Genomic DNA, 27099 nt, shown 5'->3' on the forward strand with positions numbered 1-27099 from the left:
AATTTTGGGTGAATTTTAAATAAGTGGACTTTTTCTAAGTAAAAAAATGAAATAAAAGTTATAAACTATAAGCAAGTTCTTTTGAAAATAAGTAGAAATCATACAACAAAAGTTAATATTTTTAACTTTTTATAAATATTTGTCGATTTATTAAACAATAAATACATAAGTGATGGTAACTTATAAACCCAAAGCCGGGCTTACAAGCCCTTCCCAAACACCACTCTGTATCTACACACAAACAATACATAAGTGATGGTAATTTATAAACCCAAAGCCGGGCTTACAAGCCCTTCCCAAACACCCCTCTGTATCTACACGGTTTGTACCATATTCCTGTCATTTTTTAAGTTGTACAAACTCATCATTTCATCCAACTTGCCTTACCGTGACTTAGTTGGTGGGAGTCTAAGACGGCAGTCCAAGTCTTATACACAACGTCAGAAAACAAAACAAGAGCAACGAGAGTATAGAAAAACAAGAAAGCTCAGAATTTGGTGCTAAAGCTATTGTCTCAGGTACTTGCTTAGTTGCTCTAATATTGCAGCTTTAATTTTACTCTCGTACATAAGCATAATTCTTTAGTTGCAAACAGAGCATATACAGGGTGTTAATTGCAAAGCTTTTCGAGTATGCATTTGGAAATATGTTATGAGCTGTTGTGCAGTTTTTGTATCTTCATTACAGGATTATTCAGACCATTTGAGAAACATGAAATTTGTTTTGGGTTATGCAATAAGATATTTTAAGTTGTACATATAAATCTTGAATTTTTGGTCAGGATTTAGGTAAGTAATTATAATCTGATGGTATTAAAAGTATCTTGTGACATCTAGTAGTACTCGAAGCATTATTGATCTTGAAGTATTTTATGAATGGGTGGAATTTGTTACTGTCAACACTCAACACTCTGTATTTGAAATCAGCCATGAATCGGAGATTTTTTTTTTAAATGTAAGGCAACAATCGTCACCCCAACTCTATGTAAAATCCCAATCGGTTACATTTTACTGGAAATTCATAAATTGCTAATGGTCTATGTAAAGCTTTAGAAATCTTGATTGATTAGGAGATGTTATTGGGCTGAATTCATTTTGAAAGAGTTGTTCTTGGTACTGGCATGAACTTCTAAATTTAAGTTCTGCCTTTGATGGTTATAAATATATTATTCAGACTTGTGAGTGTGAGAACGATATGAATCAAGTAGATTAGCTCGTTGTCTCAATAATATGTCCATGGAATCCAATGAACTATAATACTATATGTTAAGATATGAGCAATTGACTGGGATATGTGTCAGTATTACTGTCCTGTGCTGAATAGAGGGGTAACTTTAAATAGACACCATAATTCTGCAGGCCTAATTTTGAGGTAAATTTTTTATACTATATTATAACCGTCAACCATAAATGTCTAGATAACTCAAGGAAAGAAAATTACTTGAACTGGAAAAATATATAAGAAGTTACACAAAATAAGGTATAAGAAAAGCAGGGCATACATACATTCACTGAATTAGTTATTTGTCTTTTATAATATTAAACTAATAGAACTTGAAACTGCACCATAAGTGTAAAGTTAAAGGATTAAATTAGTGTACCGTCATACTGAAACGACATTGTAGCATCGAACATTTTCCTGCGACTGCAGAATTTGTCACTGCATTTTATTTTCTTGGAACTTTAATATTGCTGTGAAAAGATGCCAAAGTTTCTTCCAGATCTCCCATTTTCTGAGACTCTTACTGCTGTGCAGTAATTTGGACGCAACAATATGGCAATCAAGTCTGAGATCGCAGAGGATGTGACTCAAGTAACTTCTAAATCCAAACCTTATCACAATTAATTTGAGTTATTAAAGTTAATGTTACTTCTTCGCATTGTACAGCTAATAGGAAACACTCCTATGGTATATCTTAACAAAGTCGTAGATGGCTGTGTAGCCCGTGTTGCTGCTAAGTTAGAGATGATGGAACCATGTTCTAGTGTAAAAGACAGGTCTGTATTTTGTTTCTTTTGTGAAAAATATTGTTTCGCATTGTGTGATATGGATTTAGAGGTTCCTTTCTGTGTTATATGGTGTTCTTTGAGAAAGTAATGTCACTTTTCATATATTGAACTTGCAGGATTGGGTATAGCATGATTAAGGATGCAGAGGACAAAGGCCTGATCATCCCTGGAAAGGTGTGTTAAGAAATAAGAAACATATGGCTAACATCAGTTATCACAACTTGGAGTTTGTTATCGCAAATAATGCTTTACCTATACTGAAGCAGTACCGTGATTGGGTCAAGTATTGGGACCATTCCACGTGATAAAAAAAAAGTTGTTAATGTTAAACGATAGTATATATTTTGCAGTAATATAAAGTTTTCTCTTTTTTTTTATTGTTGATTTATTGTCTTAATTTTCTCCGATTATTTGCTGCTAAAGACGGTGCTCATCGAGGTCACCAGCGGTAACACTGGTATAGGATTAGCATTCATTGCGGCCTCAAAGGGTTACAAACTTATTCTGGTTATGCCAGAAAGTTATAGCCTTGAGAGAAGAATTATTTTATTAGCTTTAGGAGCAGAGCTGTACCTGACTGATAAAACCAAGGGTGTTGCTGGGGTTTTAGAAAAAGCCGAAGAGATACTTGAAAGGACGCCAAATGGTCACTTTCTAAAGCAATTTGCGAATCCTGCAAACCCAAAGGTTCGCTCTAGACCAATATATTGTGAAGTGACATTACCAGGCCACTAGGGTTAAATTTTTCTATATACAGATTCACTATGAGACTACTGGTCCAGAGATATGGACTGGATCTGAAGGTAAAGTTGATGCTTTTCTTGCCGGAATAGGCACCGGAGGAACTGTAACTGGTGTTGGGAAATTCTTAAAGGAGAAGAATCCAAACATAAAGGTGAGCTTTCCGAAGTATTTTACAGATAAGCAAATGAATAGAAGAAAGGTCTTTTTTGTGCATGTTATATATCTTTCATCCATTTTTGTAGGTGTATGGTATTGAACCAACTGAAAGTGCTATCCTCAATGGAGGACAGCCTGGTATGTTCAGTGTCTTCCATAAGTCTATGTAATTCTTATACGCTTGAAGAAATCTGGGCTAAACTTCTATCGCTCATTCAATTGAGTAAATTGCTATTTTATCAAATATCTTGATTGTCATTCTAGTTATCTTACTCCTCTTCTCATCTGGCAATTTTTTTTGTGTTTGGTTTGATGCACTTGGAAAAATTAGGCAATAATGGGTGAACTCCTTCATGACAGAAGGATGCATTCAGATTAACATGTGATTTCCCTTGCTATAATGATTCACAGATGCCCATATTAATGACTTAATGTCTCCACTTACTTCTATGCAGATTTAAAAAATTGGAAAATATCATTATTTTACATTCATGTGGGATGATTTCAGGTCTTATGAAGCTTGTCTGAGGCTCATGAAGTTTACATCCACAAAAGCTCCTCTTGTGATTTTAAATGGCCGATTCACATGGCTCAGTCACATATTAAATATTCTGTTCAATTTTCTTGTTTATCATGTAAACAAACTGTGTTTTGGCAGTAATATGTGGAGTAAACTACCAAAATATATTTTTACATCTGGAAAGCGCTAACTAATTATGGTAAAGTAAGAAGTTAAATCACTTATACATTATTTTCTTAAGCTTAAACTGAGTATGTTTCTGTGTGTGATTCATGATGGTTTTCTGTTTGATTTTAACCCACTTGTGCTAGTTCCTGGTAACGTTTCTGTTGTGTATTACTACTGCGTTCATCCCATACCATAAAGGCATAAACTTGTTTCTGTTGGTGGTGGTTACTGGAGGTTATACACACACTAGCACAACAGTTCATTGTCTTACATTCACTTGTCAGACAAAGTGTTTACTGTATTTATTCATGCATGCATGATGAAGGGCCACATGGAATTCAAGGTATTGGTGCTGGTTTCATCCCTGATGTTTTGGACAGGAACATTCTTGATGAAGTGATTCAAGTAAGCCTCTTCTTGGCAATATTCATTTTTCAAGACTTGCAGTTATAATTTATGCTGCTGATAACTTTTTTTTGAAATTTAGACCCAAAAAGATGTGTGTAACATAGGTATTGCCGTATTCCTATATCTTTTCTTGTTTTCTCATATGCCAAGGCATGTACTTGTTTTCATTGCAAATTTAAAAGTTAATCCTTACTTTGAATTGTTGATTATGACTAGCTAGTTTAGAGGACAAGGAATTAGTTACATTATGGGCCTTCTTGCCTTGCTACCATGTAAATGAAAGGCCATAAAGTTCAAGATATTGCTACTGTGTTTAATTTAGCTTAATTTCTTAGTGTGATAATGTTTTTAAAATTGATATATTGATAACATTTCATTTGGTTTATTCTTAAATCCACTTTAAATATCTGCAAACACATATTCTCAACATTTTATCATTGAGCTACATATGAATAAAGAATTATTGTTGTTGTTAGGTTCTCTTGTAATACAGTTTAACAGAATGTAATCCAGTGAAGTATACAATTATATATGGCTCTTTTTGTTGTTGATATAGTGACTACTGACTGTCTGCATTGTATGAGTGTTCAGATATCGACTGAAGAAGCAATTGAAACTGCTAGACTTCTTGCACTGAAAGAAGGTTTACTGGTATGTTCCAAATCAGTGTTTGCTTATGCTGTCCATCTGACACTTCAGGAACAATATAGGCTTCTAGTACTAATATATGACCTGTATGTACATTATATTCCTAGGTGGGCATTTCATCTGGGGCCGCAGCAGCTGCTGCAATAAAATTAGCAAAGCTGCCAGAATATGCTGGAAAACTCATTGTTGTAAGATTTAATTTTTATGTCCTGTTAGAGATTTTATACCCGTGAAGTCATATTTTCTTTTTTCATGTGTTTTTCACAATTCAGCCAACCTAAACTTCTACATATTTGACATGAAGTGACTAGATATGGCCACTTTATGTTTTCAGATATTATCTATATAAAGTGACCTAGTCAATACACTTGAAGAATTTAATCGGTAGAGAAAATTCTGAGAGCTTAAGCTTCAATTGTTCCTTGCAAATTAGAATATGTAAGGGATTTATATATACAGTAATATAGAGACTTCCTTAAACATACAAGAAAGGCAATCTATAGTGAAGATTTACAAACAATTAGTGCGAGTAATGCTTCGTAAACAAAGGTTGTTGCTTTCTTATCAGTTTCTTTTACTAGTCTACTCTAATTTGTCTTGCAACTTTTGTATGATGATGTCAAATAATTGTCTTTCTCAGGTTATTTTCCCCAGTTTTGGAGAACGTTATCTATCTACTGCAATGTTTGATTCTGTGAGGCAAGAAGTAGAAAACATGACAGTTGAATGATTAAGGGTATCTAGATATTGATTCGTACCTGCATTTTATTTTCATTATGTGTAATCTGTGATATCTCTTCCAACACTTGACAGTGGGATCTCATAGAAAACAATGCAGGTATCGAAAAAACTTATTAGAAGTGTAGACTATATATAAACCTTTAGTTATGTCGTCATATTTTAAACACCTGTCCGGAAATAGGTGTGATTGTTGACTAGAAATGTCTGTTGTTTTCCGTAATGCATTCCAGTATTGACCTTTAAGCTATTTTGTAAACTAGAAAAAGGGTTCAAATGTTCTCTCAGTTGTGTAAACAAACAAAAGCTGTGTCTTGGTTGTCTGCAGATTTGTGCTGTGTGTTTCTGCTCTAGAATTAAGAAAGCCAAGTCCGGTACTTCTGTAACATCCTTGATGGCTCGTTTTAGGTATGGCTCGTTTTAGGTCTGCCAATACGGATTAACAATCTTGTACTCAGATGACTGATAAAAAGGCATTAAAAGAAAAATGATTGAATTAATGAACACATAACGAAAATTGACTTGTAGCAACTCCAAGGACTCGGTTAACCAGATATTGTTGCTTGGTTGATTTCAGATATCTAGAAATTTGGTTTAAATTAGCAAAAACCTTTTATTAATAATATAGAGAATAACTACTCCCTTTGTCCGTGAATTGTTTACAACTATACATTGACGGACGGGACGAGACAAACACTTTAATTCTGTAGTTTTATAACTTTTTTTCAAGATTTTTTTTGAACAACAATTTTCTTTTGATCAAAAAAAGACAATTTTAAAAATAAATTATAAACTATATTTAATATAAGTATTTAAGTAAGTGCCGAGTAAAGTAGATATCCAAAAAATATTTATATATTGACATGGTATTTCTATTTCTACATTGACACATCATATTTGTGAGAATATTTTGGGAAATAACTTGAGGCTCTCTTATATAATATAGTAGGGTACGATTTTTTGTTTTTTTTTTTGTTGAATAAGGGTACAATTTTTTGTCAAGTGCTCCAATAGATAAACATATACTATGTTGTTTATGTTTTTGAAAAAAAAATCGTTAGTATAAACTTCGGTAGCCCATATTTAATCATGACTTGAAGATGATGTGGGGGAGTTGTCACTGTCAGGACAAGTCGTTTTCTTTTTTCCTTATCCAGTCTCTGGCCATATCATCTCCGCTCTCCTATCCTTATCGCGGTCGCGCCCATTTCTTTGGAATTGAATTTGCATGGATGGACCTCCTGGTTTTACTTGTCATGTCAATAGAAAATTTATCTGGGTGAAATAATCTTTGGTTGGGGTGGTGGTTTGGAAATTGGAAATGATAGGTTGATCTATCGAAAATAGAAATATTTTTTGATACATTGATATTTTGCAAGTCAAAAGTCGATAATTTGGTGAAATCATTTAATAAAAAGTAATCGAAGATTATTTGAAAAATTTTCAATAAATGAAAATTTTCATAACATTGGCCGAAGTTGTTAACTTTCCTTTTAACCGTATCAATTTTTCTTAACAACTTTCAACTATATTTATTAGTGGGATGACAATTCAATAAAATACAAAAATTATGAATCAATCTTAAATTTTCATGAAAAATAAATATATTTAAATAAAATATATACATATATGTATTATAATTATTTATGTTCAAATATATTTCACTGAATTAGTGTTTAGTTTCATATTTATATGATTTCATATTTTGAATTAAATATAAATATTAAAATTGTGTGTCATATATTTATATTTTCATATATAAATTGACAGATGCGAGATGTACTGATATCTTATAGTTTTTGAAGTTGATGAGATTGTTCAATAACAAACCTGTATTTCAAAGATGATGAATTGTTGAACTATGTGTGCTTTTTTTTTTTTGTTAACAATAGAAAAGAATTTAATTATTCTGTCAAAATAACTAGTATTAGCAATATTATCTTTCTAATAAGTCTTTAAAAGGAGGCATTTCCATCAAATAAAAAATTAAATAATATAAAAACAGAATTGCTTGCTCTAGTATAAGAACGAGATATGTACGATGTATCACAGCATCTCCGATGAAATCTTCAAACAAATTCCAACTTTATATTTAAAAAACATGTGAAGAAATAGTGTTTCAATGGACCCTCTTTTTTGAAAAAAAAATAAATATTTTTAATTTAATATTATTAAATATAATATACACTTTCTTTCCATTTTATTCACTCTCCCCGCCAAACTTTCTTTCAAACAATAATAAAATATAATCAGAAAGGAAATTTTAAAAATAAAATTAGTATTATCGTGATATTTTCAATATATTAAATTATTGAAAATTAAATTTATATTATTTTTTAAAAAATGATTTAGGAACATCTCACCATGCTCTCTTGGATCCTTACCACGGTGGTCGCAACTCGCAGCACCTTCCGCAGTGGTCCGAACAATTACAAACGACTTAAAGCAGCCAATGAAAGTAAATAGATTTGCCAAGTAAGATAAGATAATATGACAAGTGGCAAGTCGTATGTAAAATCGGCCACATATGTAACATGTACTGCCAAAAATGCAACACACTTGCGTGTCTAATTTTACATTAATCATCATCAGTATATTAAATACCTCTCAGATCTCAGGTATCTTTCCCAATTGCCGTTGGATGAGGATGGCTGATAGTGCACTATGATTTTTTTTTATTTAAATGACATCTTTAATTAAGACTTATAATCTACAGCCACGTGATTTTATAACCACATTTCAAGTTACAACAACCAACGTGGTTTTATTTTGAAATAATTTCAGTCATACAACTAAATGTTTCAAGATACATAATCATATAAGTAGGAAAACTTTTAGCAAAATATAGTCTACATATTCACATGAAAAATTCAAGAAACACCCGCAAGAATTAGTTCAACCGGTTAAAAAAGGGACTTGTATCCTCTTGGTCATAGATTTGACTTCCGAAGGTGCGGATGTATATCAATTTGCTAATAGATATAAAATATTTTTCTATAAAACAAATTTAATATAAATATATTCTATCCGAATTTGAAATTCAATTTCACTTCTAAAAGCATAAGCAATAAAATCTTAATTCCAGTTAAGTTCCTTTCTCTTTTTTTTGAATGGAAAATTACATTAAAATACTGAAATTCAGCCGGAACAAAACCCCAAACTATCAACTACAACCTGATTATGAAATAAAAAATAAATCTTTGTTTTCACAAGTTTGGTAAGTTAAAAGGCAACTTTAACAAAAACATGTCATCATTGTTCACCGGTTTTGATAAAACATCATCCATCAATAATATGTACCCTACCACCTTTTCCTAAATATAGAAACCCAAAAATATTAAATTAGTAATCCCACTTTATTATCCTCATATACTATAGTATCACAAATTCAAAATTTCAAAGTAACAAAACATTTTACATCTAATTTTCTGGTAAGATCCAAACTGCTCCACGTGGCGACATTGGATCTAACCGGTAAGAGTGTTGGGTCAGTGTGTGGCGTAGAACCGGTCTCTTAGGCAGTTTATATCACCGCCTCTAGCCAGTCACCTAGTGGGCCTTACCGATACAGCCGGTTGCAAAAGGGTCAAAAAGTGAAAAATATAAGAACTGGGGTTTAAGCATTCTTTTTATTCCATGGTTTTTCACAGGGTTTTTCTACCATTCTAACAACTATTATATATATATTGGTGGTTTAGCGTGTGATATAATTTTGGAATCTGTTTAAAGATTAAGAAAAGGGTATCATGGGTTGAGTTTTTTTAAGAATTTGAGACGTTTACTTTGAAATTCTCCGATCTTGCATTTGATTTTGCCGCTGAATTTTGCATAATTTTGCTCAAATTTGGTTAAAGATTGCATCTTTGGAGGAGGCTTGTGAAAAGTTTGTTCTTATAAGGTGAGATGCATCTGATTTCTCGTTTCTCGTTTCTTGTTTGTAAATCTTTTCGTGGGTGCGAAACAAATATAATTTTATATGATGGGTTGTCATGATTTTGTAATTGTTCTTTAAATTTTCAATCTTTTTGGTGAACAATATAGTGATGTTTGGCAACCCTTCTGCCTTCGATCTGTGGTTTGGGTGGAAATTGTGTTAAGTTGGTTTAAATTTTGTTATTTAGAAACCGGATAGATCCGCTTTGATGGCCCTATTTCTCTATATATGTGATTTTTCTTTCTTGATTTGGTTTGTTTATGAGTTTAAGATCATTTGATATGTATGCAATGTTTAACTATTAATTATATTATATTTGAGTGTCTTTTGTTTCTTTGGAAAATGTTGTCGTTAATTCTTAAGGTAAGGATTTTGTGAGGGTTTTTCTGTTTTTTACTGTCTAACACTTTCATTTGGGTGCTTGCAATTTGTTTTATATACAAAAAATTGTGTGCGTTGGTGTTTTTTTTTTTTTTTTGGCAATTACATATATAAGCATTTGTTTGTTTGACTACATTTCTCGAATCATTGCTGTATGTGAATTTATTTGGTTGTATTTCTTCTAGACATGCACTCTATAGATTTCAATGATTTTTTTTTCCATCTCTTGTTGAAATTTATTGTTCAGATCATACTGATCTTTAAGGATCAGGAAACTTCTCTGACTGAATCTTGCGAATGATGTGTTCAGTGTTACTTTTTAGTTTGGTGATGAGAATCTTTGGAAGTTCAGTGTCCTCTTCATTTGAATTTTTGGAAGTTCGCTGTTAGATTCGCCCTCATATAAATACAAGTTAACACTTGATCCAGAACAAAAAATAGCTTTATTATTGACAGTTGTAAGCTTTGTTATGTTACTTTTTTTATTTAACAACTTAAGCTGGGTTGTCCGTCACAAGAATTTACATTTTAGTACTATTAAAATCTATAAGTGGGCTAATAGATAGTATTGGGTAGTCATTGAAGCAAAAGGTGTTTGGTTAATCTCAAGGTGAAATTTGTTTGTCAAAAGTATCCTACAGAATAAACTCTTTTTAAACTGTGCAGTAATTTCTTGATGTAGTTCGGTTTGTGTTGTGCTGCAATTATACTCTCTAATGAGCAGCATCACAGAAGCTCTTTATTAGCATTTTGGTAACAAAATATGATGAAATTAGTTAATTTGATTTTGATGCCTGTGTTGGTTATATCATAGTCTGCTGAACTATGATTTGCTCGGACTTTTTGCTTCTTTTTTTTTTTGTTCTGTTATAACTATGCTTCATCAGGCCTCAACTAAACCCCCTTTAGTAGCATTTCCTCATTACTGTTTCATTCTTGCAGACGGGATTGCTCGGGTTATTCTCATTGATGGTCTAGGATTTTTTTGCTTTTAAAAGTATGAAGGGTTGCTAATAACTTTGTTAGATAAGTACTGATATGAAAACGAAGATATGTTGCAGAAGAGGTTAAACATTGTATTTAATGGTCATGAGGTGCCTCCAGTTCCCCGAGCTGCCAGATCACCCAGGGTAAGTGTCTCTAGCTTTTTGGGATGGCTCATCTTATTTAACTTTTCCTTTCAAATCTTAAAATTTTTTATTTTCTAACTTGTCCCTTGTTTTAGAGGAGGTTACCTTGTAGGAAGAAAATTGGTGACCATCAAATGTGTGCATTCGACTTGTTGGCAACAGTTGCTGGCAAATTGCTAGAGGGAGAAAGTACTCCTAGCGCGACTGAGTTATTAATTGGAGAAGATGAAAGTTCCCTCGGAAAAGATTTTCTCAAGACGGAAAAAGTGGCTGAAGAGAACCCTGAGCAAGTAAACCCGTCTCATAAAGAAGACCGTGGCAGAATATTGTTTGTTTCTGATACTAATCCACAAGCACCTGAGGAAAGACATGATATTAAGGGAGTGCCAAATGTGCAGAATGATGCTTGTTCAGCATTTGCATCTGCCGTAACTACTCGTGATGGCCCAGAGATGTTTGGATCTGCTTCCAAGTTGGTCAATGATGAAAGCAGGATTAAATATGGGAACCTTTCTAAAGTAGACGTTGGTCAATATCATAGTGCTACCTCTCTTTATAGTTTAGATGTTAAAAGTAAGAACTGTATGAAAATAGAACCACAAATGATTGGGAAAGATCCCAGTAGTGCCGGGGATGTTATATGTTTAGAAGATTTGATTGTCCAGAACGTGAAACCTCCTGTACAAGATAAATCTGACAATATTGACCAGCCAGCAGTCAAGCCTTCTGTTCTGCATAGAAGTTCACAGAAAGCTCTGTTCAGGGATCAAACTTCATGTGGTTTCTTCCCTGGGTGTAGAAATAATGTAAATTTAGTAGTTAGAGATGATGACGAAAACTCTTCTTGGTGCACTCCACCTAGAAAAATAAACAAGGTCTTCTGGCCTCCAGCTCGAAATGGTGACAGAAGAATAAAAAGGTTACTAGCTTCCAGATATTGGAAAGCAACTTTAAAATCGAGCAAACGCGATTGCTATATTACTGGTTAGTGATTAGTTCTTGTTTGAATCTTCATGTTTATATTATATATTTGGTATTCTGTGGGTGATGTCACAAAGAACTTTAATGACTATGATCCAGGGCTGGATACAAGATATGCCTATCACAACAGGGTTAAGGATTATAAACGCCAAAGGTCTTTGAGGGACCATCCTATCAAAAAGAGGAAACTCTATGATCATACCTTCACAACAAATGCCTATGAAAGGGTCAATAAAAATAATGCATCTTTTTCATCTGGAAAGAGTTATGGTGGTAATGCTAGTTCTGTTGCAACCATGCATGAAGGTTAATTCCAAGTTAATAGTCTCCAATTCTTTTCTCTTCCTTCATCACCTTCTAGACTGATAATATACTAAAACCCTCTTGCAGCAACTGGAACTTCAAGTTTTGCTGCAAGCCCACAGAAGTGTGCACAGACAAATGATTCTCACGGTATGTGGGTCTTTGGTGGAGTTATTCATTTTTATTTGTTTTACTTTGACCAGGGAAGGAAATATAAAAAGGTTCTTATATGAATATGTTTACTATTTCATTCAGTGAAGCTAAAGATCAAGTCTTTCAGGGTTCCCGAACTATTTTTTGAGATTCCGGAGACCGCGACAGTTGGCTCTCTGAAGGTGAGTTCATTTAGTATGATACTTCATTTTAATTGTAATCCTTACAGTCAAGTGAAGATCTAACCGTTATGATCAGTATATAAGATTTATCTAAACAGTTTAGAGTTATGTATTCCTAGTGTCCTAATATCACTTCTATTGTGGGATTCTCAGACCTTTAAACTGGCCCCATGTGGGAGTTAATTGCTTTCCTTTCAGCTCATTCATGTACTCATATTATCTTTGTTTAGCCAGTTAATATTTTCAATTTCAATTATTTGCCGGTGTGGTGAAAATTCTGCAGAGAACAGTCATGGAAACAGTGACCTCTATACTTGGTGGTGGACTTTGTGTTGGTGTTCTTGTAAAAGGGAAGAAGATTAGAGATGATAACAAAACCCTAGTGCAGACTGGAATATATAACGATGACAGAGCTGATGCTCTAGGTTTTACTCTGGAGCCCTTGTCTTCACAAGTACCTTCAGCTCAGTGTCTTGAAGATCACACATTTATACCACCCGAAGAGTTAACTAGGCAAGCCTGATAAAGTGTTTACTATTCAATTTACTTATCCTTGTTTTTTGGCCTAGTTGACCTTTCATCTTTCCGCATTACTTATGTTGGTTTCATGTACTAGCCAGAACATATGATAACTGGTGAAACCGGAAAGTCAGTAGCGTCTCTCTCTGTTTTTTTTCTTTTAGTTAGTAGCACCAGTAGTAACCTAATGTAATGGGCTTCTCATTAGGTGTCCTCATGCATCAACTATAGTCAAACAGGGGGATTCTGATGTTTTACCTGAAGTTTGCGCAACAAAAATTTTCAATTGTCTTGAGAGTGATCATGATTCAGCACCCTCTCCTCCAGACATGTCAAGAGACAAATGCCAGATAGATTCAAGAGATTTAATTGCGAGTCCACAAATTAGTGCGGAGGTACTATCTGCTGTCCCCATACAGAGTTCCAAGAAGTTAGACATTGGTCAACGCAGAACTCGCAGACCATTCTCTGTTTCTGAAGTGGAAGCATTGGTACATGCTGTTGAGAGGCTAGGAACCGGAAGGTATGTTGCCGACATCATTATGCATGTCTCATTGTCAACTTGCACTTTTATAACAAACAACCAAATCGCAATCATGGTATTAGATATCTTGTGTTTCGGCTCCAGACTGACCACATAAATATATCATCTGAATGATATTAACTTCCCAAAGAAAAAATGGGGAGAGATAGTGTGAAATGTTTATGTCTTAATTGTTGGTGCACTTGGTAGAAGTTATGGTCCATCTTGTTGTATGATATTGTATGCTTTTATGTGGTGTTGGTTGCATCGTTTTTTATATCAGTTTTGTTTTTATTAACGTATATTGAGTTAAGGTTGCGCTTGTGTTCATGTTTAGCTTTTCGCTTGTCTCCTATATTCACTCTAATGATACTATCTTGTAGATGGCGTGATGTCAAAATGAGAGCTTTTGACAATGCCAAGCACAGAACATATGTGGATTTGAAGGTAAGGCAGTCTAGTTTTGTGTGCATACATATATTACCGTATAATCTTAGATAAGAAATTTATGTTGCTCCAGCCAATTACATGATATTTACTTCTGCCTCCACATTTGGTAGATTCAGTTAGTTTGTTGAGTTAGTTATTTCGTTACTCTCCGGCCTATAGGCAAGCCCTCTGCTTAACATTTTATATCCTAAAAAGTTTACTAGAGTGAGGCCTCCTGTTACTTTTATGTTCTGGAATTTTTATTATTTATTTTTACTAAATTAACTGCAACCAACTTAAAGCTCTCGCTCGAGTTACAGGCTCACGCTACTAAGCCCAGCTGAATTAAGGTATTATTAGTTGATTCTTTGTGGATAAATCATTTAAGTAGCTATATTCTAGAAAGCAGTCATATCTAGTAATCACTTAATTAGTCTTGCTTAGATTTTGGCCGTCATATTTTATCCCCCTTTGAAGTTTAGAGTCTAAATTATCATGCCCATCTCAAAACAACAAATCATTCACTTGTTATATTGTCTTTAGAAATTTTTTTTTCCTGGGAAATGAGTTGTTTGAGGAACGGTGACTGCTGTGTATCTGAGTGTGGAATCAAATTAACTGCCTCTGAAGTTTGTTACCCCTGATTAATTAGTTTGATATATTGTCCTTGGAAAGAATTTTTTCTGTCAAATGAGTTGTTTGAGGAACATTGACTTTTGACTCTTGTATCTGTTAGTGACTTAGCGTGGAAGAATACAGTGTATCTTAAGCTTGTTACCCTGATTAATCAGTTGACGGCCAGTTTTGTTGGGCTTATGCAGGACAAGTGGAAAACATTGGTACACACAGCAAGAATATCTCCTCAGCAGAGGAGAGGAGAGCCTGTGCCTCAGGAACTCCTTGACAGAGTCATGGCAGCTCATGCCTTCTGGTCACAGCAGCAAACCAAGCAGCACTCTGAGGCCTCTCTCCTCTTTTGACATCCTTTGCATACTCAGCAACCTAACCAGGATTCTAATCTTAAAGACGAGTTGACAATGTTCTTATTCATTTTATGTAAAATTCTTGACAAGGTATCGGTACATTATTCAGTCTCTCTCGTGGGTAGAGGTCACTGCTTATGAATTCTTTTGTATGACAAAGTTTGTCTTGCTTAACTTTGGGTTTCCCAATTGTGGATATAATTCCGAGGAGCTTTTGTTTATTTTCTTGTACCTATCTTTGATAGTGTTTGCAATCAGATGTACAATGTGATTTTATATCAAGTGTTTTGGAGCTCGGAAAATTAGATTCAGTTAAGCAACTAAGAATGAGAGCAGGAGCCAAAAAGATTTTAAGCAACTTACAATGAGCAGGAGCCAAAAAGATTTTGGGGGTCTGTCAGACAACTGCTAGACCACCCCAGCCAGGAAACCAGGCTGAGAACGATCCTCTACGGCTCATGATGGTGCAGAGATCAAGAAGAGCTGTTAATCACGCTCTGGTCTAGCAGTCTTTTGTCATCCACCAGACTTGGTGACCTGCCTCCTTAGAAATCAAGGATACAGAGGTACGATCCTATAGAACAGATCCTGTTCAAGTAAGGTCGTGAGAAATGAACCAATACAACTTATTTAAAAACAAAGCGAGTTTCTCATTGTATCTCGAGGTGGGTGTGACTTTGATTCAACTTCAACTCACCATTCGCGCACCGTATCTAAATATGCACTCGACAAATGTACATTTTAAGGTGCCTGCACCAATTCATATACATCTAAAAGCAAGGTTGGGGTTTTTATTTATCACAAGCTGTAATACAGCACATAATAATTATATAGGACCATGGGTTACAAGAGTCTATCTACAAAATCAATCACTTCTCTTTGTTACAACTAAATACAATAGCATAAATTGTATGGAATTGAATAAAGAGATTCGTCCAAAGTAAATACAATATCATGTAATTAAGATTGTGTTCACTTTATATGGATTAGAATAAGAGGAGAATGTAATGAAAATAATTTTTTTATATAATGAGGGATGGTAGGAAAAATAAAGCATTTTTTTGCAGTAACGCCGGATCAGATTTCTATTCATACAGTTTGAAATGCAAGGATTAAAGGAATGATATTATTATAACTCGTTAACCCATAATTAGAATACAAATTTTATTTTATTCTCTCATGTTTCATTCTATATAATTAAACACAACATAAATTCAATAAAATGTTGTTTCGCGTTAGATTGGGACCAATAAATTTCATTCACACTTGAAAAAAAGAAAATTTCTTGAAACCAATCAAATGTTATAGAAATAACATGTTTGACATCAGATTCGGGGAAACGAATTTCACTTTAAATTTCTTGAACCGGAACCAAGTATTCAAGATACAGATATGTTATCACAAAATATTGTAATTCTCAAAATAATGCCAGCCATGCAGCAAGGCAAAACGTCAAAGATCCTAAGGGGCGAAATTTAAAGACTAGATTTGTAAGGCTTTACCCTGGGTTAGAGGGAGCCCCAAAAAAGTGTGAGATCATTCTCAAATGAAGAATCAAAAAAAAAGATTAAGGTCTGTCAACTGCATGACCACCCCAGCCAGGAAACCAAGCTGAGAACGATCCTCTACGGCCCTTAATGGTGCACAGACCAGGAAGGGCTGTTAATTACGCTCTGAGGCCTGTCTCCTCTTTTGACATCCTTTGCATACTGAGCAACGTAATCAAGATTCTAATCTTAAAGGATGAGTTGACAATGTTCTTATTTATTGTATAAAAAATTCTCTACAAGGAATCGGTCCATTATTCAGTCTCTGTGGGTAGATTTCGGTGCCTCTTGAACAGGTTTTTGATAGAATAAGAGGCCCTGCTAATGAATTCTTTTTGTATGACACTGTTTATTTGTCTTGCTTAACAATGGGTTTTCTTGTTGTGCCTATTAATTTCAAGGAGCTGTTGTTTATTTGTTGTTCCCATCTTTGATGGTGTTTGTAATCAGATGTACAATGTGATTTTATATTTCCCATTCAAGTGATTTGGAGGTCAGAAAATTTGATTTAGTTTTGTGGTTTGTGAATGAGGAAGCAGCAGCTCAAGTTTTGTGAATGAGGAAGCAGCAGCTCAAATTTTCATAATTTGAATCTATTAGATGTTTAGCTCAGCTCCAGGTTTCTAACAAGATGTAGGACAGGAGCAAAAAAGGTTTTAAGCAACGAGCAAAAAAAATTATGAGGTCTGTCAGACAACTGCTTGACCACCCCAGCCAGGAGGAACCCAGGCTGAGAACGATCATCTACTGCTCTTGATGGTGCACAGAGACCAGAAAGAGCTGTTAATCACGCTCTGGTCAAGCAGTCCTTTTGTCATCCACCAGACTTGGTGACCTGCCTCCTTATTTTGTCATCCACCAGACTTGGTGACCTGCCTCCTTAGGAATCAAGGATGCATAGCAGGTAGATTTTCCAACTTATTAAGAATTTGGCAGAATAAACATAATGAAGAGGAATAACTTGAACTAGAATTGTCGGGGTGTATCCAAAAGGACAAACCCTCCAAAAATAGGCGTTGTGCTCATCACATGGCTGCGTGGTCTAAACACAAGACATACAGTTGGTTTTTATGAAAATTTCGTAGTCATGCTCTCTTTGTGTACTCGGTGTGGGATAAGAAACCTGTCTAGTGGCAACCTATGTGAAGGTATTAACAGTTCGCAGTTGTCTGTGTTCCCTTTAATATGTTAAACAATGGCAAGCAGTCCTATTCTCCTCACTATAACAAATTCTTAAATTTGTTCCGGCTTATATTATGAGTTGTTTTCAGGTACAGTAGAATGTATTATCAGTTTCAGATAGAGTAGAATTTATTTTTACATTCTTAGCCTTTCTTTTCATAGCCAAATTTATGGGTAAAAACATCTGGTGGTGGTGCCTGGGCACATGTGCTTAGTCTAAGTTCTTATTTTTATTTTGAAACAAAGGAACTAGACCGCTTTAAATTAAGTGTGAAAAAAATTTAAAGGAACAAAAATTCGACCATTTCCTCTGTGGCCCTAGATGGTGCACGTACCAGGGATTGCTTCAAGCAGTGTTTTTTTTCATCCACAAAACAAAGTGTCCTGCCTCCTTTGAGATCAAGAATGCAGAAATAGTTAACGCTGTATAATTCTCTCTGTTCTCCCGACCAAGATTTGAGATGCTAAATCACAGGTCAGGGAGGACATACATTTACCAATTATTCGACATTCAAGGCTTAATACCCGCAAGAAAAAAATACCAATAATTTCCCATTAGATTTTTCAAGTGAATGCATGCAGAATCCAGTTTGAAGCATACATGACACATTGACACCGTGCCCTAGAACTATGCTTTTTTATTTCAAACTACAACAATTAACACCATTGCTTTCTTAAACCTTGTAGAACACCCCCAATTCTTCACTATAGACAGGTTAAAGTTTGAACTAGAACTGTTCGGGACGGTCCAGAAGGACAAAAGTCCAAAAAGACCGACCCTCCAAAAATTTGCCATAAGTGACGATGCACAAATTTTTCTTAAGCAAAAGGAAAGGTGAACGAATAGTTCACATGGCACAAATTATTCTTTAAGCAAAAGAGAGAGGCGAACGATTGTTCGCTTTGTGCTGTGTATTCCTTAAGCAAAAGTAAGAGTCTATGCTCATCACAAGGCTGAATGAGTTTAAAAGGCAGGGGCAGTTAAGATATATGGTCTTTCTAGATAATGTTCTTCTCGTTTTTCTCGGTGTGGGAAATTGTGATATGTTCATATGATTTTTGGGACGTATGATACAGAATCTTACTTTGAATAGTTAGCTCTGTTCTAACGAACCTAGATGGCCGCTTCTCCATTTTTCCCACAAGACTAAAAAACCGTGCGTCCGGATCTAGATTTTTTCCAACTTTGACTCTCAAAAACTATTATAGGGTTCTCGTTTAAATATTTCATGACTAAATTTTGTAGGGCTTTACCCTGGGTTAGAGGGAGCCCTTCCAGAAATTCTCGATGGCACAAGGCAGAACCAAGGCCAAGGAGGGGGTTTGGAAATAGTTTTCAACCAGCAATTGACGCGCCTCGGTTAGTACCTCACTAGCTGCGTCATTGCCCCAAGCGCAAAGATACGTTCTTCAAAGGCCTTGTTCCTCTTTTAAACTGATGTCTTTCACACGTTCCGGACAACAACCCGATGTGGTACATATGACTGTCTCATTTAAATTCAGAAGACTTCAGGTATTTTCTTGAGTGATAGATGCGAAATGGATATTGCTCTCAAGAGTCCAACAGGAAAGAATACTGTGATAATTTTTTGATTGTTTTCGTCATGTCAAAGTGGTTTAAAATAAACTTCAAAAAAAATCGATATCGCAAATCAAGCAAAACATGAATTTTTCAACAATTTCAAATATTAAAAACACTTGGCAAGACAAAAACTTTATTATTATCCTTCCAAATATAATTCATAAAAATAAAAAGTAAAATTATTATCATTAACATATATTAATATTAAAAGAGTACTTAAAATAAAATTTTAAACTTATAAAGATATATCGAAATTTGAAAGTCTAATAAAAAATTTATATAAATAAGCATGGTTCTTCTTAACAATAATGTCTTTTAGTCCAAAATAGATATGATATTATCATGCAACTGATAAAAAACAAATAAATTCTTTTTCTTGTAAACTTATTCTTCTACGATGCGACACTTGCTCTTCGCAGCATTCTATTGTTTGCCTATGCGTACATTCTAAGGTTCATCTGTGTTGATGATATTCTATTGGCAATCAGTATAAACTTAAAAGCAAATAAATATCATGCTTCTCCAGGAATAATATAAAACACATTTTTATGATGAAAAATTCTATAAACCAATACTTCATTTGTTTTAGTTGTAAATGAACCCTTTGAGACAGTAGTTGATATTACACTCAGGCCTTAGTCAGTTGAAACACAGCTATTTTAGTTTCACGAATAAATCTAATGATTGAAACACACTTCAAAAACGAAAACTATAAAATTTATATTCATATTGTACATTTGATATTGTCACGACAAAATTCCACAGAACTTTTTTTTTTTTCTGCTTTTGCCACGTCTCGAAATTATCTTGGGATGAAATTGCTACAAAGATAAGCAGAATAAAAGAACAATTCCTCGTAGAAGAATTCATCTGCAATGCTTTTGTCGTTAAATTATTTTTCCTTTTCAGAGGTGTCCAGTTCCTGGCCTAATTCCTTATAATTGTTTTCTGTTTGCTATGCTTTTTGGTATCATATATTGATACAAGTTACCAAGATATCTCATGAGAAACCATTAGTTTGATTCATATTTCATGTTCGATTTAGAGCATCTCCAAGAGACTTTTCATTTAGGCTCCTAACTTGAGATTTGAGGAGGGAGAAGAAAAATGTCTCTCCAAAAGACTCTTAAGTGGCTCTTAAATCACTAAGGTTGTGTTCACTTCGCATGAATGGAATGGTGCCGGAATGGAATGAGAAGAGGAATGGAATGGGAAAGGAATGGTCATTCCATTCCCTTGTTCACTTGTCCAATTATGTAGGATGGAATGGAATGAAATTAGCCAAATTTTTTAATTTAATTATAATGGAAGTCATATTTAATTTAATCATTATAAAACCCGATTGTCAGTTTTAATTTGAAAAAAAATATTTCGATCGACAAAATAAATATAATTAACTAGAGGTAATATAATACAAATTTTAAAATGAACTTCATCAAAATAAGTATAAAATAAAAGCCGACAAGTCTCGTACAAGCACCCATCAAGTTTACGATACTAATACACGACACCTATTTTAACAACTGTACACCGAAGTTTCGCTACATGACCATGTAAAAACTTCATGTCTTTGGTTCTGGAGGACCATGCTCGTCGTGGAACCATGCTCATTACTCCAAATATAATAACAAAATGAGAGAGCGCATACTTCCATTTGGGCGAGCCATCAAATATATATACTGAAATAAATGTAGATACAAGTTCACAAGTCAAAAAAATATAAAGAGCTTAATAAAATATCTTGTAAGCTAGTGATTTACAGTGTGTTGTACTTATGTTTTACCTCCAGGAGTTGTTCACTTTCTGATTAAACCTACAAACACCATAAATTGAAGTAAAGCATGGTTAGAAACTTCAGCAAAGTGATTTAAACATAAAGATGGCAGCACAAAAAAAGACAAATAACCACCGATAGCATAGTTTTATACACTAATTAGGAAGATTATAGAAAAATCTAATGATTCCAACATTTTAGCACTTTTTATGACGAACTAGTGCAATGAAATTTTAACACTATAGAAAATCATCAAGCATTATCAGTGATAAGTGATTAATTACCAGGAACATCGTGATTTTGGTTCTTCCTAAGAAGGTTCTTCTTGGGACGACAATGTCGGTGAGCAAAAAAGCCTTTCAATTTCCACTCGCAGCCCACCTGAACCATCTCTGTTACCACCACATGTTCCCTTCTCTTCTGCATGACAATAATGCTCAATAGCCTTCTCGGCACAAGAATTAGTCCATAATTCAGGGGTTCTGTAAATGCCTTTTCGATACGTCTATGCATCAAGCTGAAGACCCGGTTTATAAACCAATCAATCTTTTAAATTCTAAAAATAAAAAACTAATGTGTTCCTTGATTTTTAAAGATCCTTGCAGTAAAATCTACTGCAGTGTTACTAGACCATCAGATATATTAAGCAACCTGATATAAGATTCATATATGATATCTAAAATAGACTAAAGCAATTAAACCCTGATCATACGTGACAGTAATGTTACAATTCTTTTTTATGAAATTCGCTAAACGCCATGATTAGTTGCTTGAATTCGTTCTCTCTTACTATGAAGATACTGAAACTGGGGAAAAGAGAAAGAAATCTTAAAATACCGAAAGAGACAGAGTCATACATAGGACAATTAGTATCGCTATAAAACCTTTTCTTAACACCTTGATATTTTAGAAGACCTAATAACGTAACATAATAACAGAGTTCCTATGGAGTGAGGTATCACGTTCATTAGATTTTTCTACCTCTCAATACATATGAGGTTTTAGGAGTGGAAGGCATTTCTCCAAACACCTCTCTGTTACAAACTTGAAAAAGCAAATAGAAAAGTAATTGCTATAATACAGAAAGGGTACATTGGTGCATGTCAAGAGCATATAGTTAATGATAAAACAATTCAGACCTTCATTAAAATAACTCAGCAAGTATGAAGTAACCTGACCTGCCCTTTTGTGCTTGGTTTTAGTTAGGCTTTAGTCTAGGATTGACAAAGATCTTTAGCCAATCATTACCCTCGCTCTCTTGCTCTTTCTAAATATCCCTTGCAGACTCTGTTGCAGCATCACTACATCCAATTAACTCAATCCACTCAAGTGTGCATATATTACCAAAGTCATCCGGAATTTCCAGCAGATATGGGCATCGGTACACCTGTAAGCGCTTCTGGACTTGTTTCTTCAGATACAGACAATACTCCAAAAATACTCAGATAATAAAATATGATTAAGCTGTTAATAAAGTAAGTTTTTGACTATGTTTCAGAAGATAAAGGATGCAACAAAAAGAACTAAAGCATACATAATTTGAGTAGTTAATATGATACTAGCAGACTGGATTGTCAAGGACTAAAGCAGAACTAGCAACCATGTGATCAGATAGAATATTAACAAAAATTATTTCAAAATTAATCATAAAGGTACCTTTCAAAATTATAGAAAAATCTAATGATTCCAACTATTAAACATCGAGTCAGCTAGGTTGTTTCTAAATGTCGTCCATGCATCTGAAGTGCCAATAGTTGTGATGTGATCTTCGTCCGCCTCATGCTCATTTTGCTCATGATGGTCTTCTGGCCCATGCTGATCAAACTCAATTTCAGCTTGATCAAATTCTGATTCAGTCCGAATGTAATTGTGAAGAATACAAGAAGCTAAGACGATCCTATTTTGTGTCTTCACGGGATAAAATGATGGGCTTCTAAGGATCGCCCATCTCTTCTTTAGGATGCCAAAACATCTCTCAATTACATTCCTAGCTGACGAGTGCATCATATTGTAATATTCACGAGCAGATGTGGGCTGATTATCGTCATCCCAATCATTCAAATGATATCTTTCTCCTCTAAATGGTGCCAAAAAACCTTCCCCATTAGTATAACCAGCATCAACTAGATAATAAGTACCTTCATTACAAAATAAAGTATGTCATATATGGTTGTATTCTATTTCACCGAATATTTAACAATGGAAATATAGTAAATTACCGGTTGTGACAATCAATCTATGTCTATATATAGCATCTCTTAAGACTCTTCCATCTGCGGCTGATCCTTCCCAACCCGTCAATACGTACTGAAATTGCAAATTAGGTGAACAAGCTCCAAGAACATTTGTCGTAATTTCACCTCTCCTATTTCTGTACTTTGGCCTATCTTCTACGGGTATGGTCATCTTAATGTGTGTCCCATCCAAAGCTCCCAAACAGTTCTATAAGAAAATATACATTATTATCTTAATGGCATACAAGTTATGTAAATAATGTAGAATATAGTGTATTTGGTATACCTTAAAATGCTTCCACGTTTTATCTGTTGAGTTGCTTTAAATTGGTTCGGGTTTTTTAAAATAATCTCCTTGTAACCTCAAAACCCCATTTAGTACCGCATGAAAATACCTAGTAATTGATTGCTTTGATCTTTGAAAATCTGTGTGAACAATTCGCATTTTTGTGTGGTGTCCTAGGATATAAAGAAACATAGCAACTTTTTCTACCACGTTAACATGCCTACTTTGTTGCACATAACCCCTCGACTCCAACAAGAAACACAACTTATAAAACGATCTTTTATCCATTCGAAGATTTTCAACACAGCTAGCAGGGCCTTCATGAATCAGCCTATGTATATATTGATTTCGCTCTATCTTAAAAATCGTGTATCGCTCTCTCAAAGTTTTTCTCGTCAATTGAGAGAGAAACATTAGATGAAAAACAGCATTGAATGATAAAATCATTCGCATCCATAGTGTATATACTAAGATAGCTTTCTTCTTCCGAATATGTTGAATCATAGTCAACGGAAGTCGGGCCATGGCTACATTAAAATATAACAGCAGAAACAATTATAAATAGATTGCTCAATACAAACAACTAGCCTATATAATGGACCAGAATAACTATACCATTTAGCCTAAAGAACAGGGAGCAAGTACAGAACCAAGGTAGCATATTCTTGAGCCTAAAGATAAGAATTTATCTGTGTGTACCAAGATTAGCAGTGCCATTGTTGTGCTGAAAAACAGCAGAACTCATTCAACCTTATATTCTTGAGCTTATGCAGACACAGACCAACCTAAACACATAATACTAATTCCCAGTACTCACACGTAAATAGACTGCACCTCAATACATACAAATGGTCTATAAAATCAACTCGGGAAAATATTCTCAAACATATAAATCAAACATTTCATAATATCGACAATGCATACATAATCAAAATCAACAATTCAAGCTATAAACATGATCAAATGTTAACTTTAATTAAAAATCAATCATTTTGAACAAATTATAACTTCCACATGAAAAAAAATGAGGTTCAATATCTGGTCCAGTATGAATTATACACCAAAGCAGGGTGATACATAGAATTCCAACATCAAACACATCGACACAACCAATCTAACGCTATAATCAGCAACATATATAGGGAGAGAGGGAGGGGAGAGAGAGAGCTAACCGAGAGAGGGGGGAGGGAGAGAGAGAGCTAACAGAGAGAGAGAGAGAGAGGGAGAGAGAACGCGAGCTAACCGAGAGAGAGAGGGGGGGGAGAGAGAGAGCTAACCGAGAGAGAGACTGCTGGAGCTCTAATTGGGAGAGAGAGCGCTATTCGGAGAGAGAGAAGCACACGGAGAGAACAATCGTAAGCTAGGTCAGAGAGTATCCATGGCCCGACATTTTAATTTGAAATGGGAATGAATCTGTCCTGCGTGTTTGAAAAGGAATGGGTTTGTTATTATTTTAGCCCAGACGGAATGGACTTGGAAAAGCCATTCCATTCTGTTGGCCCAACCAAACAACATAATTATTCATTCAGCCCAGAATGGTCATTCCATTCAGCCCAAAAGCATTCCATTCAGGTGAAGTGAACAGAGCCTAAAGCCTCTTGTTTCTCTCTCCTCTCTCCTCAAAGTTAAGAGCCACCACATTGCTCCTAACTTATTTTTTCACAATAAAAAAATCATTCCCTCCAATTCATCTCTATCTTTCCAACTCTTTTGTTATAGTGGAGCTCAATATATGAATAAAATATGAAATAGAGAAGAGATGTAGAGAGTATTGTTGGAGTTTACACTCTTAACTTTGTCCTAAATTGCTAAGAGCCACATTTTTTATATTATATTTAGGAGCCAACAAGGAGGCTCTAGTAGATGCTCTTATATACATAGGCAATTATCAAAATTGTACAGTCATCATGATGTAATCTTCTAAAAGTTTTGCGGAGAAACAAACACAACCACAAGGCACAAACAAATAACGTAAGATTGCTTTACACAACCACAAGGCACAAACAAATAACTTAAAATTGCTCGTTTTGGTGGGGTGGGCCAGGCCAAACTATAGTGCAAATGTGCTTTGTTGACCCTCAGCCTTTTTAACTACACATGGTTTAACATCAAGTATCACTTCACAACATAAAAGCTTATTATACAAGCACAGAGACGAGATCTTTCTAAAAGTTTTGGGAATTTTGAAACAATTTAGCGTATAATGTAAAAAAAATTGCTCGTTCTGGTGGAGGGAGGCTCGCTGTCTTGAATTAGATCAAAAGGCCTTCAATATTTCAAACATTTGTCTGGGCTAAATTCATATAAAAATATGCAACCCAGGAGAACATAATATTAAGAACTAGATTTGGTGGGGTGAGCCACTCAGGCCAAAGCTGTCGTGCAACGCATAGGCGACTCGCGAAGCCCCCAATAGCAAGCTATTGTGACGGGACTTCCCTCTCAAAACATAAATTTAATATCGTGTGAACCAATGGCCCACATATCAGATATTAAACTGATAAGAACAGATACTACACTTGATCTTAGCCAAAAGGCCGAGAAAGGTATGCTTCTATCCAAAGACCAGCGTCGTTTATATATACGACTCAAGTCAGGAATGTTTCTATGGTTTCGGTGTGGGACAAAAACAACTTAGAAAACAAATCACACATCTTCCATACGTTTTGCTGTTGCAGGGTCAAGTGGGTCAAGTGCATCATAAAACTAACCTAATAGCATAATTAATATGCTGTACGACCTTCATTTGCTCTTCTAATACTCCTTGCTATTTTCTCCTCCTCCTTTTGTGTGTGTGAATATTGCCTGTATTATTCTCAAGAGTCCAAAATAATGGAGTCATCTTGAATTTGTGATGGTCGTTCTTCATTGTACTATATGGTTGATCAAATTATTTAAAACTACTCATGCTTTGAGCGTTTTAAGCTTTTTTATGTTTAAATTTTAATGTTTATATATAAATAAAAAAATTAAAAATATATCCATCTACTATAATATCTCGTAAATTAACTCCAAAAATAGATAATAGCTAAAGAAAGGAAATATATTAGGAATAGTTACACTCAAATTCATTGTAAATACAAGAAACTAATTAATATTCAATGTATAAAGTACACTAGAGTCTGTCAGACTCCTGCAAAACCATCTACAGTCCAAAAATCAGGCTGGCCCGGTCTTCGGCCGGCACGAAACATTGCTAAAACAATTTGGCCCGGTCTTCGGCCGGCCGATAGTCGTGCGCTGTTCTTCGTATCATTTCATGACAATTTGGCCGATCAACATGCTGCTCTTCTTTATGTAGTATCAATTCTATCAGATGTCCCATAGAGACGACCAAACAGAAAGGAGCTCAAGTATTTATTACACTATATGTCATTTAATTTACGCCATGTGGGATTTTGAACAAGTCCTCAAAGAAGAATTCTCAATGCATCCTGTTCTATAAAATATCCTTTCACGAGGCACACCCTCTCCGCCCACGGAAAAAAAAACTTTGATGACCTGGAAAATGAGATCAGAACCTTGGTGACCAGTGAGTATGCATATGCCCTCAGCAGTTTTGCTTGGCTTTTTGCTGGGGTGACA

General features: G+C 34.8%; 3 protein-coding genes, 3 non-coding genes and 1 pseudogene across 17 annotated transcripts; 2 read left to right on the forward strand and 5 right to left on the reverse strand.

The window, feature by feature from the left end:
• Positions 1-278: 278 nt before the first annotated feature.
• On the forward strand, positions 279-5637 carry LOC108209277 (cysteine synthase-like). Of its 2 annotated transcripts, XM_017380097.2 has the most exons (11): positions 279-518; positions 1756-1812; positions 1888-1997; positions 2126-2183; positions 2433-2696; positions 2767-2904; positions 2996-3047; positions 3923-4002; positions 4597-4656; positions 4761-4841; positions 5294-5637. In XM_017380097.2, exons 2-11 carry the CDS (start codon positions 1774-1776, stop codon positions 5381-5383), a joined length of 972 nt encoding a protein of 323 aa, XP_017235586.1. In that variant the 5' UTR covers positions 279-518; positions 1756-1773; the 3' UTR covers positions 5384-5637. The 2 variants fall into 2 exon arrangements, with proteins under 2 accessions (XP_017235586.1, XP_063944020.1); XM_064087950.1 differs by lacking the exons at positions 1756-1812; positions 1888-1997 and having other exon boundaries at positions 349-518.
• Positions 5638-9011: 3374 nt separating this feature from the next.
• LOC108208868 (telomere repeat-binding protein 5) lies at positions 9012-15130 on the forward strand. Its single transcript, XM_017379447.2, has 10 exons — positions 9012-9289; positions 10649-10836; positions 10932-11820; positions 11917-12123; positions 12208-12270; positions 12376-12455; positions 12739-12968; positions 13183-13497; positions 13881-13944; positions 14748-15130. The coding sequence occupies exons 2-10, from the start codon at positions 10759-10761 to the stop codon at positions 14904-14906; spliced, it is 2085 nt and encodes a 694-aa protein (XP_017234936.1). The 5' UTR covers positions 9012-9289; positions 10649-10758; the 3' UTR covers positions 14907-15130.
• A 170-nt stretch (positions 15131-15300) lies between these two features.
• LOC135151003 (small nucleolar RNA U3) lies at positions 15301-15515 on the reverse strand. The gene has a single exon (XR_010289456.1). It is a non-coding gene; the product is annotated as a small nucleolar RNA U3 (small nucleolar RNA).
• Positions 15516-17139: 1624 nt separating this feature from the next.
• LOC135151007 (small nucleolar RNA U3) lies at positions 17140-17369 on the reverse strand (annotated as a pseudogene).
• A 1515-nt stretch (positions 17370-18884) lies between these two features.
• LOC135151026 (U4 spliceosomal RNA) lies at positions 18885-19041 on the reverse strand. The gene has a single exon (XR_010289476.1). It is a non-coding gene; the product is annotated as a U4 spliceosomal RNA (small nuclear RNA).
• A 1610-nt stretch (positions 19042-20651) lies between these two features.
• LOC108208870 (uncharacterized) lies at positions 20652-26058 on the reverse strand. Of its 11 annotated transcripts, none has more exons than XM_064087961.1 (7): positions 24792-26058; positions 24130-24238; positions 23515-24041; positions 23214-23436; positions 21279-23132; positions 21004-21033; positions 20652-20899 (listed from the first exon to the last, which is right to left on the reverse strand). In XM_064087961.1, exons 4-5 carry the CDS (start codon positions 23398-23400, stop codon positions 22672-22674), a joined length of 648 nt encoding a protein of 215 aa, XP_063944031.1. In that variant the 5' UTR covers positions 23401-23436; positions 23515-24041; positions 24130-24238; positions 24792-26058; the 3' UTR covers positions 20652-20899; positions 21004-21033; positions 21279-22671. The 11 variants fall into 11 exon arrangements, with proteins under 11 accessions (XP_063944031.1, XP_063944037.1, XP_063944029.1 ...); XM_064087967.1 differs by lacking the exon at positions 24792-26058 and having other exon boundaries at positions 21279-22334; positions 22392-22434; positions 22651-23132; positions 23515-24785; XM_064087959.1 differs by lacking the exon at positions 24130-24238.
• LOC135151020 (U2 spliceosomal RNA) lies at positions 25865-26064 on the reverse strand. Its single transcript, XR_010289471.1, has one exon. It is a non-coding gene; the product is annotated as a U2 spliceosomal RNA (small nuclear RNA).
• Positions 26065-27099: the final 1035 nt, after the last annotated feature.

This window comes from Daucus carota, chromosome 2 (assembly GCF_001625215.2).
Source record: "Daucus carota subsp. sativus chromosome 2, DH1 v3.0, whole genome shotgun sequence".
NCBI classification, from domain to species: Eukaryota; Viridiplantae; Streptophyta; class Magnoliopsida; order Apiales; family Apiaceae; genus Daucus; species Daucus carota.

Excerpts from the sequence above, each read along its gene's own strand:
- LOC108209277 (XM_017380097.2), top strand. The coding sequence starts at position 1,774 with ATGGCAATCAAGTCTGAGATCGCAGAGGATGTGACTCAA. Across the intron at positions 2,697-2,766 it reads CGAATCCTGCAAACCCAAAG|ATTCACTATGAGACTACTGG; the intron begins GTTCGCTCTAGA and ends TTCTATATACAG. Across the intron at positions 4,842-5,293 it reads ATGCTGGAAAACTCATTGTT|GTTATTTTCCCCAGTTTTGG; the intron begins GTAAGATTTAAT and ends TGTCTTTCTCAG.
- LOC108208868 (XM_017379447.2), top strand. The coding sequence starts at position 10,759 with ATGTTGCAGAAGAGGTTAAACATTGTATTTAATGGTCATGAGGTGCCT. Across the intron at positions 12,124-12,207 it reads TGTTGCAACCATGCATGAAG|CAACTGGAACTTCAAGTTTT; the intron begins GTTAATTCCAAG and ends ACCCTCTTGCAG. Across the intron at positions 13,498-13,880 it reads GAGAGGCTAGGAACCGGAAG|ATGGCGTGATGTCAAAATGA; the intron begins GTATGTTGCCGA and ends ACTATCTTGTAG.
- LOC108208870 (XM_064087965.1), bottom strand. The coding sequence starts at position 23,400 with ATGACCATACCCGTAGAAGATAGGCCAAAGTACAGAAATAGGAGAGGT. Across the intron at positions 23,133-23,213 it reads TAGATTGATTGTCACAACCG|GTACTTATTATCTAGTTGAT; the intron begins GTAATTTACTAT and ends TTTGTAATGAAG.